This window comes from Cupressus sempervirens, chromosome 2 (assembly GCF_028749045.1).
Source record: "Cupressus sempervirens isolate cs-2001-9-10 chromosome 2, ASM2874904v1, whole genome shotgun sequence".
Taxonomy (NCBI): domain Eukaryota; kingdom Viridiplantae; phylum Streptophyta; class Pinopsida; order Cupressales; family Cupressaceae; genus Cupressus; species Cupressus sempervirens.
The window spans coordinates 633,589,925-633,609,107 of record NC_143119.1 but is presented as its reverse complement, the minus strand read 5'-3'; the positions used below and the strand labels follow the sequence as shown (position 1 = coordinate 633,609,107).

The 19,183-nt window shown below is 36.4% G+C and overlaps 1 protein-coding gene across 2 annotated transcripts in view; it reads right to left on the bottom strand.

Moving 5' to 3' along the window:
* SHB (SH2 domain protein B) overlaps positions 1–18,687 on the bottom strand; it is an 86,105-nt gene extending 67,418 nt beyond the window's left edge. For both annotated transcript variants that reach the window (XR_016360113.1, XM_089814810.1), the window contains exons 1-3: positions 18,552–18,687; positions 17,880–18,361; positions 16,975–17,160 (exon numbers count right to left, since the gene is read on the bottom strand). Coding sequence is in view for 1 of the 2 variants with exons in the window: in XM_089814810.1 (XP_089670936.1) it covers positions 16,975–17,160; positions 17,880–18,059 (366 nt within the window). In the remaining variant the exon portion in view is untranslated. The remainder of the gene's footprint in view (positions 1–16,974; positions 17,161–17,879; positions 18,362–18,551) is intronic.
* Between the last annotated feature and the right edge of the window lie 496 nt (positions 18,688–19,183).

Genomic DNA, 19,183 nt, shown 5'->3' with positions numbered 1-19,183 from the left:
AAAGTGATTCAATCATGCCAAGATGCAATACACTTTAGCACTCAAATTTGAAATTGGGACTTGGGAAAGAACCAAAAACATGAAAATGAACAATTTCTTCATTTTTAAAGGAAAAATGCACTTTCCATGATGAAGATTTCAACAAGTGGCAATCACCAAGCAATTACGTGCATAAAACCAGCAAGATAAGCACGAATTAAATAGCAAGAAAGAAAGAGTTCACTTACATGAAGATTAAGTGCCAAAAATGAAGAAAGATGCTCCAATGTTGAAAAATTCTTCAAAAATGTTTGAATCTTTCAACCTTTTACAAATTTGAATGGGAGAAGGCAGCAATCAAGGAGAAGTTGGTAAAAGATGTCAAAATGTGCCCTAAAATCACTCCAAGATCCAACATTTTGAAGAACATATGCTTGGGACATTTTTTGTAAAAAAACGTGTTTTACCATGATGCAAGATCAAAAAGTTTTGGTGTTTAAACACCAAAATATGCATCAACATGTAACGCAATCCCAAGAAGAAGCCAAATCAATTTGCTTTGGAGCCAAAAAATGGATCAAAAATGAAGTTATTTGCTGATTTCTTCAAAAACATGCCCTAGATTGGAGCTTTTAAAAATGTTTTTGAGCTTGCTAAATCCATTTTAAATGCAAGAAAAGTCATTGTCAACCAAAAATGCCTCCAATGGAAGAAACCTCATTCAAATCCATTGAGAAAATCTCCACTTATGATCAAAATTGAGTTCTTGGAGGGCAAAAACATGGAGTTCTTCAAAATCGGACTTTTTGGAGGCCATAGCATATATTAAAACATGTCTTAGTATAAAATCGAACCTTTTGGAGGCAAAAACATGTTTTAAAATGTGCATACAAGTAAAATTGCACTTTTTGGAGGAGGATGCATGTTTTAAAATAAAATGTCTACAAAAAAAATTGGATCTTTTGAAGGAGGATGCATGTTTTAAAATACGTCTCACATTTTAGATGTACAGGCATAAAAACTTCACTTTTGAAGCAGTTGCATCAAAAAGGTCCACTTATGATAACCTTTTGATGTAATGACATCAAAAAAGGTCCACCAAAATGAACTTTATATACAGTGTCATGTAAAATGTCCACTTTTGATCGATTTTACATGTAATTGCGTATAAAATGTTCACTTTTGATGACTTTAAATCATTTTATTCACTTAAATTTATAAAAATGTTACTAAATGAGCCATAAACAATATTTATCTATCATATTTTAAAATATAATATATAAACAGCATTTAAAAAGTAACATTTAAAAAAGCATTTGATTTAAAAACCAAAAATTAAACTGGAACTATATAGTTATATAGTTACTTTTAAGTGAAAAATTAAAAAGTAACTCAACTTAAAATTATAACATAAAGTGCACTATAGTCACTTTAAGTTAAAAATTTAAAATTAAAGTAACTTAAAAACATAACAAAAAGTGAATATAAGTTATATTTATCAAAAAGTGAAAGTCAAATTAAAAATATAACATAGTATTTTTAATTCGTGTTGTTGCACCAAAAAGGTCCACTTTTGAGGCACTAAAACAGACATCTCTTGACTGACATCTTTGATTGAGCTCTAAGTTAGACCAAATCGAAGGGAAAAGCGAAAAGCGTGACATGAGCAAGACCAAAGGACAAAAAACCAACAAACGCAAACTCAAAATCAAAGAAAGGACGACGAAGGCTTCAAAAAATTAAGCAAAGGCTTGATAGAAAGCAAAATGAAAAAGACTTGACGAAGGTCTTTAGTAAAAAGATTTGATATACGAATTGAAATTGATCAATCGATCAAAATTAAGCAATTGAATATCAAATTCAAGCTTAGAGAAATGCGAAACTAGCTTGAAAAAGTTTTGTGCTATTACCAATATTTTGTGGTGACAAAATGCACATTTTCCTTTATAACTTGAGCTAAACAACTCCGATTTAGACCTAAGTTAGCTTGAACAAGTGGAATTCCAAGAGCTACTAACCTAAGGCAAAAACAAGACTAAAAACTATTTACAACATAGAAAAATGAAGAAATGACACAAATTTTTACCAAAAATCAAGCGGTTACAGTCAAAGAAGAAAAACTCTTACTAGCAAACAATTGAGAATTTAACTTGACAACAAGCTTCAAAAGAACACATAGATAGAGCTACACAGAGTACAATTCAAGGATAACAAATTGTCATTATGATACCTTATTGATGTGCTATAACAAAGAGGATTCACCTATGAATCTGTGGGAAAATTGCATAGGGTTGCCCCAATTCTGTGAAGCCAAAATTGAGGACAATAGGATAGCGAGATGGGGGTACATCAGGATGGGCTTTTAGGACAAGGAAACAAAGGGCCTAAGTTTGGGAATGTGGCAGGGGATATGGGTCCTATATACTATACATATAGTACTTGAAATGCTAGTTATGAAAAGATATATAAGATATTACGAAGTGAAATATAAAAATTACATATACATACTACTATTGTAATACTAAATACTTAGAACATTGAACATTGAATATCAATAGAATCAGAATACTAATAAAATTTCAATTTGAAAAATAAAATTGTTGAATTGGTAAATGGAAGATCTCTATTATATGAATATCAAAAATATCATAAAGATGATCGCAATGAGTAGCATGATATCAAAACAAGAACAAATTGCAAAATGTAGTGGAGAGACCTCTAATCATCCCTCAAGCTAAACTCCTCATCACTAGATCTCAGCAAAGTGGGTATAATAGCATAAACTTGACCCCTCTAATCATCCCTCAAGGTAAACTCCTCATCACTGGATCTCAATAAAGTGGGCATAAAAACATGAACTTGATTTGACATAATTTCCCCATTAATCTCCTCTTTTGTTTTTAAATTTAAAAGCGGGGACCTAGGGTTTGAAGCCCCCACTGGGTTCAAGGGGAAACACCTCATGGGTTCCATGGCAATTCCCAAGGTGTACTCCTTATCGTGATACAGTGTGGGGTTGAGGGCAAGCCCCCCGCAACCGAGCACATTTTCCCTCTTGCATGGCCTTTGGGTTCTTCATTTTTGAAGTATTTGTCTATGAAAATCAGCGTGTTTGAACTCCCTTGGATGCAAGATTTTTAATGTTTTTGTATGCAAATTGAATGGAGTCCAAAATTAAATTTGAAATAATGCAATTTTTGGAAACCGTTTTATAATTTTCCAGCCATCAAGAAATGCACAGGCATCCCCAGAATAGTCAAGGGACACTTATGCATCCCCCTCACCATTCTTGGGATGTCATATGTCACCGCATTCAATGAAGGATGGTAGTGGGAAAATTTGGGAACATCGTCTCCACATCGCGGGAACGGGCAAGTTTAGGGTTGAGGACGTATCACTGGGGTTCACTGAAATATCATGAAGCTAGAATACTTAAGGAAACAATTGGATCCAACTTATAAAGGTGGTCTCATTGATAAATAGAATGAGATTAAAGAGCTAAGATAATGCTCAAGAATGTATCTTAGCTACTTTCTAATTTGCCAAAATGGACACCTCAACCTCCAAAGGTTGCCTCCTTCGAGACGTTGTTATGCCACTTGATTGGGTTTCTCAACCAACTTCAAAGCCAAGTTTTTCAATAGATGACAATGAGGATTGGGATGTAGCAAGTGAATGTAATAACCCCAACAGGTTATAACTTCTTTGAACACCAAAAGCTTCTCTAGTTCAGTTGTTCAACATTTTGTCAAACACTTTGCAAGCAAGCTCTAATACCAATGTAATAACTTCTTACAAGGAACTAATATGCAAGTACAATTCTTTTGGTATTTTCAATGCAAATACATGGAAACTAGATATGAAATGCATACCTACAGCCAACTAACATTTTGACAAATAATTGACATACAATAATGACTATAATAATGCCAAAATTTGATTCTGAATTATCACAGCAAAATCATATGCTTATAAAGTACAATAATAGCTACTAATAGTTATAAAGGAACCTGATAATAGTGATGCCCAAGAATGGAAATGAATCAAACATAGATACTGCAGCGCGGCATCATGCATGTGTACTATAGCAACCAAAATCTATTCTCCAATTTAAGCACAAATAGAACTCCTGAATTGAAGCTCTCTTAAATACCAAATTCAATGGATATTTCACCACCTCAAATGGTGACAACATTGAAGAGTTAACGTTCTCCAATGGCTAACTAAAATCGGAAACCTTAGTTTCTTCTCGCAACTTAATATCAACTGCAATTCACAATAATCGGATGATAAACAATGAAGCTCTCACCTCTATTTATACTTTTCCTTCACCCTTCTAGAAGGAAATAAAATATTTAATAATTGCATTCCCTAGAAGTTTCTCCCCTTCCAATGATTAATGTGCTTTCAGGAAATTAAATTACTAGAAGTTTCCCCCTTCTAATAATTAATGCTCTCACTAGAAGCTTCTCTCTTGCAATACAATAATTAATTGTGCTTCTAAAAAATTAAATTATTAGAAGTTTCCCCTTCCAATAATTAATGCACTCTCAATTAATTAAATTAATTAAATATAAAGTCACATTTTTATTTTTATTTATTTAATGACTTTATAAGAAATTAATTTAATCAATTTCTCCCTATTTCTCCACTTAGCCTTCGGAGAATGTCAAGGCTAAGAACTCCATTGAGATGCTGAAAAGATGGGGACATTACAGTCCGCCCTCCCTAAAATTGCTTGTCCTCAAGCAACTTCAAGGCTGGATGCTGCAAAATCTCCTCATTCTCCCATGTCACATCCTCTACTAGCATGTCCTTCCATTTCACCAAATACTCCCTTATAGTGCGCCACCTCAAGTTCCTTTCCCTGAAATCAATGATAGCCTCTGGCACCAATATCAGTTTTCCCTCATCATCCAAGGGTGGGAGCACTATATGAGGAACAATATGATGTCCTAGCGCCTTTTTCAGGTGTAACACATTAAAAATGTTGTGCACCTTGCTCTCTGCTGGCAAATCTAACTCATAAGCCACCTCTCCCACTTTCCTAATAATCCTAAATGGACCATAGTATCATGGCTTAAGTTTCTCGGCACCACTCTTCTTGAGAGTGGATTGATGGTAAGGCTGCAACATAAGATACACCATATCTCCAACCTCAAAATTTCGCTTTGTCCTCTTCTGGTCTACATACTGCTTCTGCTAATTCTATGCCTTGGTCATATTATCCTTAAGAGTCTTAACAATGTCTTGACTCTCCTGTAACAAATCACCTGCACTAGGCACTCTATTGTCACTCAAAAGCAGATCCATAAAATTGGGTGCGTCATACCCATATAGGGCCATAAAGGGTGACATTTGAATAGACATGTGATAAGTGGTATTGTAGCAATACTCATAGAGATAAATCCACTTTACCCATGCCTTTTGTTGCCCTGCTATATAATTTCTAAGATATCCCTCCACCCATTTATTCACTATCTCTTTTTGACCATCTATCTGAGGATAGTAGCTAGTACTCGAAGTGAGCTCTATCGCACACAACCTAAATAGCTTCTACCAAAAATGACTCGTAAACCTCTTGTCTCTATCACTCACAATGCTATGAGGTAAGCCATGTAGTCTGAATATCTCCTTGAAGAATAACTCTGCAGCCTGTGTAGCAGTGTATGTTGTCATGATCGGAAAGAAGTGTGAAAACTTCATACAGCAATCCACAACCAAATATATGCAGTCCTTGCTTTGGGCTCTAGGTAGTCCTATGATGAAGTCCATAGATAAACACTCCCACTTCCTATCAGGAATTGGAAGTGGTTGAAGTAAACCACCTGGATAGGAGTGTTCCTGCTTATTCTTCTGGCAGGTGGGACACTCCCTAATATATTGAAGTACTTCTGCTTTAAGCCCTTTCCATGTGAAGCACTCTTTAATCTGCCAATATGTCTTGTAGAAACCAGGATGTCCTACCATAGGTGAATCATGAAAAGATTTCAAAACCATCATCCTCACTATTGAGCCTAGAACCAAAAATATTCACCCTTTGTAAATAATGAGCTCATTCACAAGGGTGCATCTGCTGTCCTGAATAGTTCCATCTATGAATCTGGCAATTCATGCATCCTTTGTATATTCTGCAAGGATCAAGTGTCTCCAATCCTCTGATATTAAGCTCAAATGGGGCCTACTTGATAAAGCATCAGTAACTACATTCTGTGTCCCCTTAAAATAAGTAATATCAAAGTCATAGGACTCTAACTTGCTCACCCACTTTTGCTGCCTATCATTGAGATCTCACTGCCCCAAAAAGTATTTTAGGCTATTATGGTTGGTTTTGATACAAAATTTGCTACCTACCAAATATTGCCTAAATTTAGCCAAAGCATGCATAATGCCTAACATCTCCTTATCATATATGATGAAGCTTCACTCTAGCCCTCTTAATTTCCTACTCTCATAAGCAATACCATGCTTCTCCTGCATAAGCACCACTCCAATGCCCTCTCTGAAAGCATCACAATGTAGCTCAAAAGTTTTGTTGAAATCTAGTAACACTAACACTGGACAAGAAGTCATCAACTCCTTAAATTTCTCAAAACACTCTGTGCCTTAGGTGTCTACAAGAAAGCTCCCTTTCTCATCAAATCTGTCAAGGGTGTTGCATGCTTGGAATATCTATCCACAAACCTCCTATAGAAACCACATAATCCAAGAAAGCCCCTCAAGTGTGTAAGGTTCACCGGTAAAGGCCACTCCACAATGACACGAATCTTTTCAAGATCCATGTGTACGCCTTTTGCACTGATGATGTGACCCAAATACAACAACTCTGTCATACCCAAATCACATTTTGACTCATTTGCATACAAGGACTCTCTATCCAATATATCCAACACCATGTCAAGGTGAACCAAGTGCTCCTCCCAAGATCTATTGTACACCAAGATATCATCGAAGAAGACAAGTACAAATTTCCTCAACTGAGGATGGAAAACCCAATTCATTGTTGCCTAAAAAGTAGTAGGTGTGTTAGTTAGCCCAAATGGCATAACTACAACCTCAAAATGGCCACAATGACATCTAAAGGTTGTCTTCTCGATGTCCTGCTCTCTAACTCTGATCTGTTGATAACCTGATCTCAAATCTATTTTTGAGAAGAAGCAAGCTCCATGAAGCTCATCTATCAACTCATCGATCCTGGGAATGGGGTACCTGTTTTTAATTGTCTTCCTATTAAGTATCCTATAATCAATGCACATCCTTAATGTCCCATCCTTCTTCTTCACCAACACCACTGAAGAAGCGAAAGGAGACTTACTTGGTCTAATGTGGCCCATAGAAAGTAACTCCTTTATGTTTTTTTCAATTGCATCCTTCAACCTCTTCGGATGCCTGTAAGGTGTGATCATGATGGGCTTAGCCCCTCCCCCTCCTCTAACTCAACAATGTGCTCAATACCCCTATTAGGTGGTCTACCTGGTGGAATGTCACTGAACACCTTAGAATGTTTAACTCTAAGTTTCTGAATATCAGGAGGATATTCAGTCTTCTATTGCCCCTCCTATGATGGCATTAACATGCACTCTGCTGCCCAGTCTACCTAATCATGTCGAATCAATCTAGCAATCCTCTGGAAAGAGACCATTCTGAAGTCATTGTTCCTAATTGCCTTAAGAATCTGTGTCTTCCCATTTACTTTAAACCTCATCTCCATCTCCTTGAGATTAAGAGTGAACTCACCAATAGACCGTGCAACCAACTCATTCCAAGGACTATATCTGTATCTCCCATAGGCACAACATAGAAATCTGCCTTAAAGACATAATTATTAACTTCCAATGGGAGTCCAATGATCTTACGATCCCAATTGAGGACATACCCATCAGCTACCCTCACTCTAATTCCCCCAAACTCCTCTGTTTGTATGCCACACCTTTCCACCAACCCTTGCATCAATGAAATTATGAGTAGCACCAGTATCAACCAAAGTTATAACTCGCTGTCCAGAAAGTACTCCTCTCATTTGAAATGATCCTTCTTGCTTAATACTAGTGAGACGAGCTTCCCTAAGTTGGCCATCTCCTTCCCTATCCCTAAACTCCATTTTAGACAAGTTTTCAGCCTTGTCTTCCTTTTTTTCACCATCTATTTCCTCTATATCAGATTGCTGGTCTGAATTATCTGATTTTGATTCCTCATAGTATGCCCACATAACTCTGTTAGCCTTGCCCTTTGGTCTAAGAAGATAGTCATCGTTTGCATCATAGGGTCCCTTGCAGTAGAAACATAATTTTTTCTTCCTCAAATCATTTAATGTTTTCCTGTCAAAAGGTGCTGGAGTTTTATCTTTAGAATCATTTTTAAAATCAATCCTCTCTAGTTTTTTATAAAATAGTTTGTTATCCTTACTAGAAGATGCTCCTTTGGATTGAAATTTGTTTGTTAGGACTGCATATTCCATACTTCTTTCTTTTTTTATAGCTTCCTATATTGGTTCCTCTCTTACAAAAGTAGGACGCGAGGGCCTGTTTGTTGTTCTAGAAAGAGTTCTATGCGCTCTAGGTGATCCCACTGCACTCCTGTTATCCCATTGTTCCTGATTCCATCTGTCTTGTGGGTTCATGCGTTCAACCATGGTGGTGAGTGCCTGCAAAGCCTGTGCCATTCGCTCTTGTCCTATAACCATTGCTCTAAAAAGTTCTCTTGTTTCCTAATCCTCATTCCTATTGTCTCTTGGTGCGCTATGCTCTTGCCTATCACCTATGGTGTCTAGTTGCCTGTAAAAATCTTGTTTCCTATCAAATAAAGCTTGCCTGCGAGTGGAAAATCTGTGAGAGCCAACCCCAAGTGGCTGCATGTGATTGCTAAACCCTCAAGATGGTAGAACCTGGCTTTGATACCAATGTAATAACCCCAACAAGTTATAACTTATTCAAATACCAAAATCTTCTCTAGTTTAGTTGTTCAACATTTTGTCGAACACTTTGCAAGCAAGCTTTAATACCAATGTAATAACTTCTTACAAGGAACTAATATGCAAGTACAATTCTTTTAGTATTTTCAATGCAAATACATGGAAACTAGATATGAAATGCATACCTACAGCCAACTCACATGTTGACAAACAATTAACATACAATAATGACTATAATAATGCCAAAATTTGATTCTGAATTATTACAGCAAAAATCATATGCTTATAAATTACAATGATAAATACTAATAGTTACAAGAGGAACCTGATAATGGTGATGCCCAAGAGTGGAAATGAATCAAACATAGATACTACAACATGGCATCGTGCATGCATACTATAGCAGCCAAAATCTATTCTTCAATTTAAGCACAAATAGAACTCCTGAATTGAAGCTCTCCGGAATACCAAATTCAATGGATATTTCACCACCTCAAATGGTTGCAACATTGAAGAGTTGACGTTCTCCAATGGCTGACTGAAATCGGAAACCTTAGTTTCTTCTCCCAACTTAATATCAAATGCAATTCACAATAATTAGATACAATATTCGGATGATAAACAATGAAGCTCTCACCTCTATTTATACTTTTCCTTCACCCTTCTAGAAGGAAATAAAATATTTAATAATTGCACTCTCTAGAAGTTTCTCCCTTTCCAATAATTAATGTGCTTTTAGGAAATTAAATTACTAGAAGTTTCCCCCTTCGAATAATTAATGTACTCACTAGAAGTTTCTCTCTTGCAATACAATAATTAATTATGATTCCAAAAAATTAAATTACTAGAAGTTTCCCCGTTCCAATAATTAATGCACTCTCAATTAATTAAATTAATTAAATAAAAAGTCACCTTTTTATTTTAATTCATTTAATAACTTTATAAGAAATTAATTTAATCAATTTCTCCTTATTTCTCCACTTAGCCTTCGGAGAATGTCAAGGCTAAGAACTCCACTGAGATGCTAAAAAGATGGGGACATTACAATGAAGTTGAAATTCTACAATAACCAATCATTAAGATGATAAGCCCTCCACAAAGCAGAGAAATAACCTTTGAAGGCCCAAAGGAGTTATCAAATGATGTCAAGGAAAAGGCCTACCAAGAGTTTATTTGAAATATTGTTGTTCCCATATCTATTTACATTTAGTCCCATACCTGTAATACCTATAAAATTTACATCAGCAAATTCAAAAGTATTGGCATTGTCAGTGGATCTACTACCGTTATTATGTGGGGTATTCCAAGTCTGATTAGGTCTAGGCTGTCCATACTGGTTATCATGAGGATTGACATCATTTCCATTACTGTTATTACTGTAGCAGCTGTAATTTCTATTCTGATTTTGGGAATAACTATTTTGGGCAGCAAGATGTCTAGGTTTTAATTGCCTTGATTAGAGGAGGTATTCAACTTTATTTTAATGAGTTCGTAGGATAAATGAGATATTGTTTCTTCATGGATTCAACCTCACTGGCCATATCATTAGCCGGTTCATCTAGAGTGGTAGTTTGCTGCTCAAAGAATGTAGTTCTATGTGATTCGTAACAGGGGTATGTAATGGCTAATGGTGGAGCAACAATTTGTGGAATAGGGAAAGGATTCGACAAAGGTGTAGGATTAACCAAAGGTTGATTATTTGCTGAAAACTGACTTTGGGCAGCAACATTACCCAAGGTAAATGGAGTTCCAAAATTTCATCCACTTTGGAGATCCATTTGTCGAGTGAATGTGATAGCTTCATTGCAAACCTTTTCCAAGGTATCAATATCAGTTGCAGGAAGATGTCTCAGGAAAATTGAAATGAGAGGAACCAAACCCTTTAAGGAAACTTGGATTGTAGCAGCCTCAATTATAGTGTATGGAGCCTGAAGATTTTGGTTCAACTTATGGAAATAATGATTAAACATGGCAATTAGCTCATGTGGATTCTTCCTTGCGGTAATAAGATGGTAGTGTAGTACAAAAGGATCAACATAAAGCTTGAACTGATTGAGGAACTTGGCCGTCAATTCAGCCCAATTGGAAATAGATGCATGCGGCAGATTTAGGTACTAGTTATATCCAAATACTCTCAAACTGTATGGAAACCACCGACAGACCACGTCTGATATGCAATCTCCTTGAGATTATAGATTTCCTTGAAGGCATAAATGTGCTCTTTCACTGTTTGTGATTCTCCATACATGAAGAGAGGACAAAATGTTTCAATATTTTTTGATAGATCATATAGTTGACCAATTAGGTTCAATGGCGAACTTTGGGCAATTAGTGAAGAAGGCCATAGTGCATGAGGGTGGTGGTAGCGGATTTTGACTAATCAAAGAGATGGTGGCAGCAGATGAAGATGATTGCAGATGAAGATGATTTTGACTAATCAAAACCGGATTTAGAATTTTCTAGCCTTACTTCTTTCAGAATGTCTTATTTTTTAATTTTGGAAAGTCCACAGCCTCCGTTTAGTGCAATTTCTGTTGAGTGTCATTTTTACTCAATGGTAACAGCAGAAATCCAAGATAGATTTCTCTCTTGAAAAGTTGATGAAATCAACTCCAAGGTTCCTTTAGGTTGTTTGTCAACCACCTAAGTAGCTCAATAGTAAATAAATGTGCTTGTTCACAAGGATGCCTTTGCTGGTTAGAGAAGACTACGATGATGAAACCTATAAAGCAATGAGAAAACAACAATTTTCCATTTTTTTTGTATTTTCCTATTTCTAATGAATGCAGATTTTACCATGCAACTGCTATGAGTTTCCTAACTAACTAGATTTGTAAATAAATGCAACAAGATTAGGGTAACGAGAAATAATGAAATTTGTAGAAATCGAAAATCTAAATGGACATAAGCCACTATTGCAGTGCAACTACATATTAAATCTTCAAGCAAAATATGGAAAACCCATGTAGCTAGGAGCAGCACTACCATGACTTCGTGGATGCAATTGTTGTGAAGGAACTTTTCAAAGGTTGTGTGATGTTTCACAGTTCATCAAATCGTGCAGCCACTCAGATGTACGCACACACAAGACAAATTGTTATGATGACACTAACCAAAATTCCCTCTCCAATTCATCACAATAAAGGAATTTGCAGCAATTATGACAAGCTCCAATAAACTAAGATCGAAAAGAGTCACATGCAATAAACAACTAGATGTTCATCATTTATAAACATAAAATTTACGAAGACGCAATATTTAAGCAAGAAATACCACACAAAGAATAGGAGCACCAATTGTATATCTCTTATCGCACTGAACATCGACCCTCATTACAATATACAATCGTGCTTATATAGAGAACGAACCTCAAATTTGTGATTTTGGAAGTAGATTTTCTCCCACGCAGAAAATATTAAAAATAATGCATTTCAATCTAATTATATGCAAAACTAAGTCCTAACATGTTGCTAATTGGCATATACTTATTTTTATACATTTATTATGTGTATGGGGCCATTACATAAGCAGGAAACTAGAGAAGAAGAGAAGAGAAGAATAAGATAGAAGTTCAGTTGAAACTAATCTTCATGGTGTTATTGAACTTGCTTCTCAAAATATGGCCGCTCTTAATAGGAAAGCCTTATCTCTCCAAGGGAAACTCTTAGTTAACTCCAATGTATCCCATTTCCTTCAAAGACCTACAAGAAAATGCTCTAAAATAAGCACTGGTGGTGAAAAATGCGTAAACTCGTTGTCAACCGAAATTGTCTAAAGATGACTCTATGTCCACAGTTTATGCATCAAAATTTCAAGTGTGGAGTATTTTTCGAAGTTGTGGAGTTGGTGAAGATGATGATGGACCTCCGCACCTTTGCAACTCTGAAGTTAGAATTTGAAAATAAATGGTGGAGTTGGTGGAGATGGTCGAGCTCCACAACTCCACAACATTGAAGTTGGAACTTGAAAATAAACAGTAGAGTTGGTGGAGATGGTGGACCTCCACAACTCCGCAACTCACAACAGTGAAGTTGGTAGAGATAAGTTCGCAACTCACAACAATGGAGTTGGTGGACCTCCGCAACTTGCAACGGTGGAGTTGGTGGAAATGGTGGACATCCACAACTTTGCAACTCTGCAACTTCACAACTCCGCACCTCACAATGGTGAACATGGTGGAGATGGTGGACCTCTACAACTCTCAATAATGGAGTTGGTGGAGATGGTCGACCACTGCAACTGCGGAACTCGCAACAATGGACTTGGTGGAGATGGTTTACCTTTGCAACTCCACAACTTCTCAACTCTACAACTCCATATCTCTGAAGTACACAACTGAAAACACCAAAAAGATTGAAATTGTTAGAGTGGTCGAAGATAGTGGAGTTCCACAACTTTGTGACTCAGAGATTTCTTACAACTTTATAGAAATGGAGGGAGGACATCCATCGAAGTCATTAGAGGTGTAGACATCCACAACTCTGCAATTTCAATGGGGACTTTAAAACAAACAAAAGAAAACAAAAGGAAGGTTGGACTTGTCGGAGTATTAGAGCTTTGCAACTTTGACATCTTTGCAAGTCCGCAAAACAAAAAGACTTCGAGAAATGAGAAAACATTAATTTCTAAAACACAAGGGATTAACTAGAATTGACCAAGGTAACCTAACACTAAAGATGACTATCAAGAACACTTGGAAGTATACACAATTTGACAAATCAGGCAAAGGCAACCTGTATAATAAAGAAAGAAAGAGGGGGTCCCCATTTTCGTAAGGGCTTGAAATAGGGCGTATGTTGTGAAACCACAAGTACCTAAACAATAATAAAACCAAAAAAGGTCTAGGAGAAAATTTACCTCTTCTAGTGGATTGTCCCATTACAATAATTTTTTTAATCTAGTAAATTTGATATATAACACTAGAAAACTCTTTTTCCAGCCCAGACACATTTTTCCTCTACTAGGTTATTATCCCCGCAACCTAATCATTTGCTCATATAACTCATGTAAAGCTTTTTTTTATTACTTCTAAATTGTTACAATGACAAGGAATTATCACTCTTAGGACCCACTAGAACTCTTTGGGGAGTTTTCCAATGAAACAATTGACCAATTGTAATTGCCCTGCATAAGATCAATTCCACCAGATACCAACATAGTTGGAAGATTTGCAAGCAAGGTTTCCATGAGACAAGGGCTGGTCCTCTACTCATGCAAATGGGGTCGAATACGTTCAAGAATTAGGAGTGTCCTCCACATCCTCCTAAACTAGAATTTCTCAAAGTAGGTGGTACTAACCTTACTAGCTCATCATATGAGACAAAGCAATATTGTGCAATTCATCGAATTCCCCATAATCAAAAGCTCTCTTTGGCTTCGTTCTTTAGCAAAAGAAGGCATTTATAGTTTACAATGTTTGGATCAGGCTCAATCTTTTCTCACATGGAAAAACTTTGGCAAACCTCTCAACCATTTTGTCCATTGTACATATGAATTTCTATTGGTGCCCTTGCCAAATTACATTGTGGGAGACAATCAAACAAAGTTTGAAAAATTGACCAACTATGGCCTTGATGAATAATTTTTCAAAGTCGTTGCACAAGTAGTCTCAAAAAAATTGTAGGCAAGGGTTCTCATTTTTAAACTAATCATATTTCACAATCCTCTTCCTTAGCCTGCATCATGGAGAGAAATCTGCAATTGTCAAAAAAGGTTTTTGGGTCCTTGTCTATCTTTCAAAAAAATTGTAGTTGATCAAGATACAAAACACAATTCGCAAGTTCTCTGAAGAAGTGTTGGTTGAGAAAAAAGCCAATGAGGATTGTGATTGAAAATGGAAAAAAGATCACAAATCTTAGAAGCGATACATGTATCTCAATGATCCTATAAGGGCACCAAAGATCTGAACAACTCTTTTAGTGAGGAAGAAGAGTTGACTACATAGGAGTAGATGTCCCCTATTAATGCCTATATATCTATTCATGCTCTAGCTAGTTCCTCCTCCTTTGTTTAAGTCAATGACCACATTAAATGCTAAAAAATAAGTGGTCTTGATTAATGAAGCTAGCGTACATAATTTTATCAATATAAAACTTTTTAACCAACTACACTACTATGTCTCTGCCTGCAACATTTTCTTTTATCATGCTTGTCAATGGAAATGCTTTGCCACGTAAATCTTACTATAGGGGACAGTTAGCTGACCACTATTATGTTTTCTCTTTCTTAGGCAAGGCAATTGTAGTGTTGAGATTCTGATGGTGTCCAGCCTTAGTTACACTCACTTGTAACTACTCCTTGATTTCCATCTATGAGTTGAATTCAACTAAAATGTAGAGAGTATGCATTACAAGGGGTAAAGGTGGGAGATGTTCAAATGGTCGGAATTTTTTTGTATGGAAGAACTGTCACAAGGGTTTTGGCATCTTTCCCTAGTTTCACACTCTAGAGACTTAACTTCTTCAAATTCATCTCCTTTATCGAAATCGCAATGCCTTGCAGATAAGAATCAAAAAAGTATTTGGGAACCCTAGCGGATGACCCCCATCATAGTCCCATGACCATTCCATCACCTTCATTGATAATAGCTATCCTCCAATTTTTTTTTCCCTATTGATACCCCTAAAAGAAGAAGAATGAAACTGAGAAGATAGTTAAATGGCTATAGAAGGCTGGTATTATTTACCCAAGCACCTTATTCCTCTCTTACAGTTATAGTTCCCAAGAAAGATGGCGAATGGTAGATGTGACTCAATATCCATTAACTTGATAAAATAATGATTTGGAATAAATTTCCAATTCCAATTAATAATGATCTGTTGGATTTGCTTTCAAGGACCAAATTTTCCATAAAACCGTATCTTTGCTCTAGGTATTATCTTGAAATTCATGTCAACATAATGGATATTCTAAAGAATTCCTTCAAGACTCATGAAGAACATTATGAATTTTCAGTAATGCCCTTTAGCTTAACTAATGCTCCTTCTACTTGTCAGCGCCTCATGAATGTTGTGTCTGTTTGCACAAATATATCTCAGTCTCCTTTGATGACATTCTCATTTATAATCACACCTGGGCTGAACATCTTCACCATATGGAGATCCCACTCAAGATTTCAAAGGAGCATTCCCTTTTTGCTAAAAGCCTTTGGAGCTTAACAGGTGCAATATCTAGGCCGCCACATTGTTTCGCATGCTTATGTACAAGTTGACCCAAGGAAGATTGCACTGATACAAAATAATGTTTTCTAGGCTTCACAAGGTGTAATTGCAAGTTTTTCTATCACTATGGAAAAATTGTTGCACCCCTGAGTGCCCTGCTCAAAAAAACCTCCTTAGTCTGGACATTTTAAGGAGTGCTAGAGATCTATGTTACTTTAAAGAGTAGGTTTGTGATAAGAGGCACACTTTATGCCCACATCAAACTTGGAATTTTGGTGTGTGATGGCAAATGAATAGGAACATTGACTACCAACATTGTTATACATATATAACTATCTTGATAGGGGGAAGGGGAGAGAGAGAGAGAGAGAGAGAGATGGTTCGAGACTCAAAAAGATTAGGTAGAAACAATCTACAAGTCAGTGGTCTCTAAGAATAGTAGCTATAAAGCAGCTATGATAAGTCTATTATTGGAACAGATACATCTTAACATGGATCAGAGAGAGAGAGATTGTCCAAGATGGTAGCACATTCAAGACTCAAAAAGATTAGGTAGAAACAAACTACAAGCCAATTGTCTCTAAGGATTGTAGCTATAAAGCAGCTATGATAAGTCTACTGCTAGCACATATACATCTTAACATAGATCTCATATGTGTTGAGAGTTATCAAAATGATTTGAGGCTACTCTGTCATAGAATAATTGTAAGAGAATAATTGACATCTCAAGTTTTTGGATAATCCACAGCATACACACAAGATCCATGATAAGGTGGATCTCTGCTAATAAGAAAAGATTTTGGTAACATTCAAACCAAGCACATACTATTTCACATGGCTTAACATTTTCACATTAGTAATGAAGCACAAAACCATGTTTTTATATTAGAAATTGATTGACTGAAATAAATAGTAAGGGCTAACCTCACATCCAACGTGAACCCACTTATCTAAAGAGCATGATAGTTCGGCAGTGACAGACAACTTGTCAATAGAAGTATCAAGAGCACCATCAATGTCTAATTTAAACAACATAGCAGGAAACAGTGATAACTTCCTCTCACCATCCAGAGTGAGAAAAGGAAAAGCAGCTTCATCACTCCCTTGAACCTGACAAAATCAAATGCAAGAATTTTTTTAGCCAATGAGATTTCCCCTAAATTCATATTCTTGTGTATTAATCGTGTATTTGAATTTTATTGCTATACAAGATCGTCAACAAACCGGTGTCTATATTGATATGCAGAAAAACATAAAACCAATCAATCAAGAGTATCAAAATTAAATACAAAATAGAGCAGCAGACAAAAAACAGGTATCTTGATATTATATTTAAAATAAAATAAAAGGCCAGCTTGTATAGCCAGAGACGAAACACAGAAAGTGGTAAGATGATGGCCCGAGCTCAAGTTCCATTGTGCACACCTATTGTACTAAAGTAAAATACCATAGTCGTGGCTCCTAATCATTAGGTTGCTCTTAGCTTGATGGTGCATTACCTGTGGATCATAATATATTTACATTTCACTGAAAACAAGATAAAAGAGCCAGGTTGTGTAGTAGGCCACATGCGAGTGACAAGATAAAGCAATTGGGACAATGATAGCCCAAGCGAAAGTCCCATTTGGCGTGCTCCTGTACTAAAGCATAAACACAGACGCAATTTCAAAGCATAAAGGTATTCCAATCTTTCTGGTAAGAGTACCAAGGATTGGCATATATTTCCATTGAATTCAAACCAGATTAATGGTCTGAGAAAACTATAAACCTTAACCTAGAAAAAAGCTACTTAACCAGCTGAAAGAAATAGCTAGAAGAACCACTTTAACCTGGTTTATGATAACGTTTCCTTTGCTGCTTTTCACGAGATAAATCCACATGCAGAGAGTGAAGCTTCCATCGGAAAAAGTAACATCCTTTGTTAAACTGAGTAACAGTCGATCCAAAGTCAGATAATCATCATCTTCGAATATTGCAGCAGTCTTCTTGCATCCACCTTCGGATGCCATCAGAATCCCCAATATCTTGCTTAACTTGCCAGTAGAAAATACAGCTATATCAAACTCTGGTCTCCGTAACCATAAAGGCCACTTAATTTAATCGTGCTGCAGAAGAACCTCAGAGAACATCAGCAGACCGTTATCCCTCTAAAAGAACTTCATAGAACTGTGATGTTATGTTCTGCAACCAGCAACTGAATTGAGCTGAATTCTCCACCATAGTTACAGTGGGAACAATCAATCTGACTTTAAAAAAATTGCCCAAGTAGACTGTGGACGGAGTTACAGTATGCATTCAGAAACAAAGTTTCCTGCGAGACATAAGACCTTCATGAAACCAAAGAAACTAGCAATAATTTAATTGGCATCCAACCTCATATGACTGGAAGAAAAATGCCCAAATAGACCTTTAATGGATTTACAGTTATGCATTCAAATTGGGGGTAAACATTATTTAAGGACTGCATCCACCAAAACTGAGGAAACCAAATTAATCCTTACATTTGCATTGAAAGGAATAGAATGTAAGACTTGATTTGAGTCGGCAACGCCCCTGTTATGGATGAAGAGCATGGGAAGACAAAACGCCAAAGGAAGTGAGTTCAGTTAGAGGAGGATGGTATGTCCTCTCCCTCATCATGGTGGTGGTAGTGGAACAATAAATACCAATTTGGATTGCCGCCAGATTTAGCTGAGATGGTCCACGTGTTGTGGCAATGAATCCTCTTATTTGGCGGGGATCTGATCTTAGTTGAAATGCATGCGCAGAAGATGTTTGTGACATGATGAATGCCATGGATGATCTTCATATGATGTTTGTTGTTTCCGTTCGGACATTGGGTTGAAACTTGTCATGTGAAAGGGCTTTGCCAACGGTAATTGACACCGTTACTTCTTACCCAATTGTTTTTAATTTTTGTGAGGTAAGGGTTGGAGTTTTAACTTGGGATTTGTTAAAAGAATGGAGTTAAGAATTCGACAATGTTCCTCTGTCTACGATTGTACGGTTCAATTTATTTGATGGTTTAATTTAGTTAATAGCAAAAGTATAATTTTTAATTAAATTAATATTTATAAGGAAACTGATTTTTAAAGTTGTTAAAATTTGAATTTAGTTCAATTGTACTTTTAAA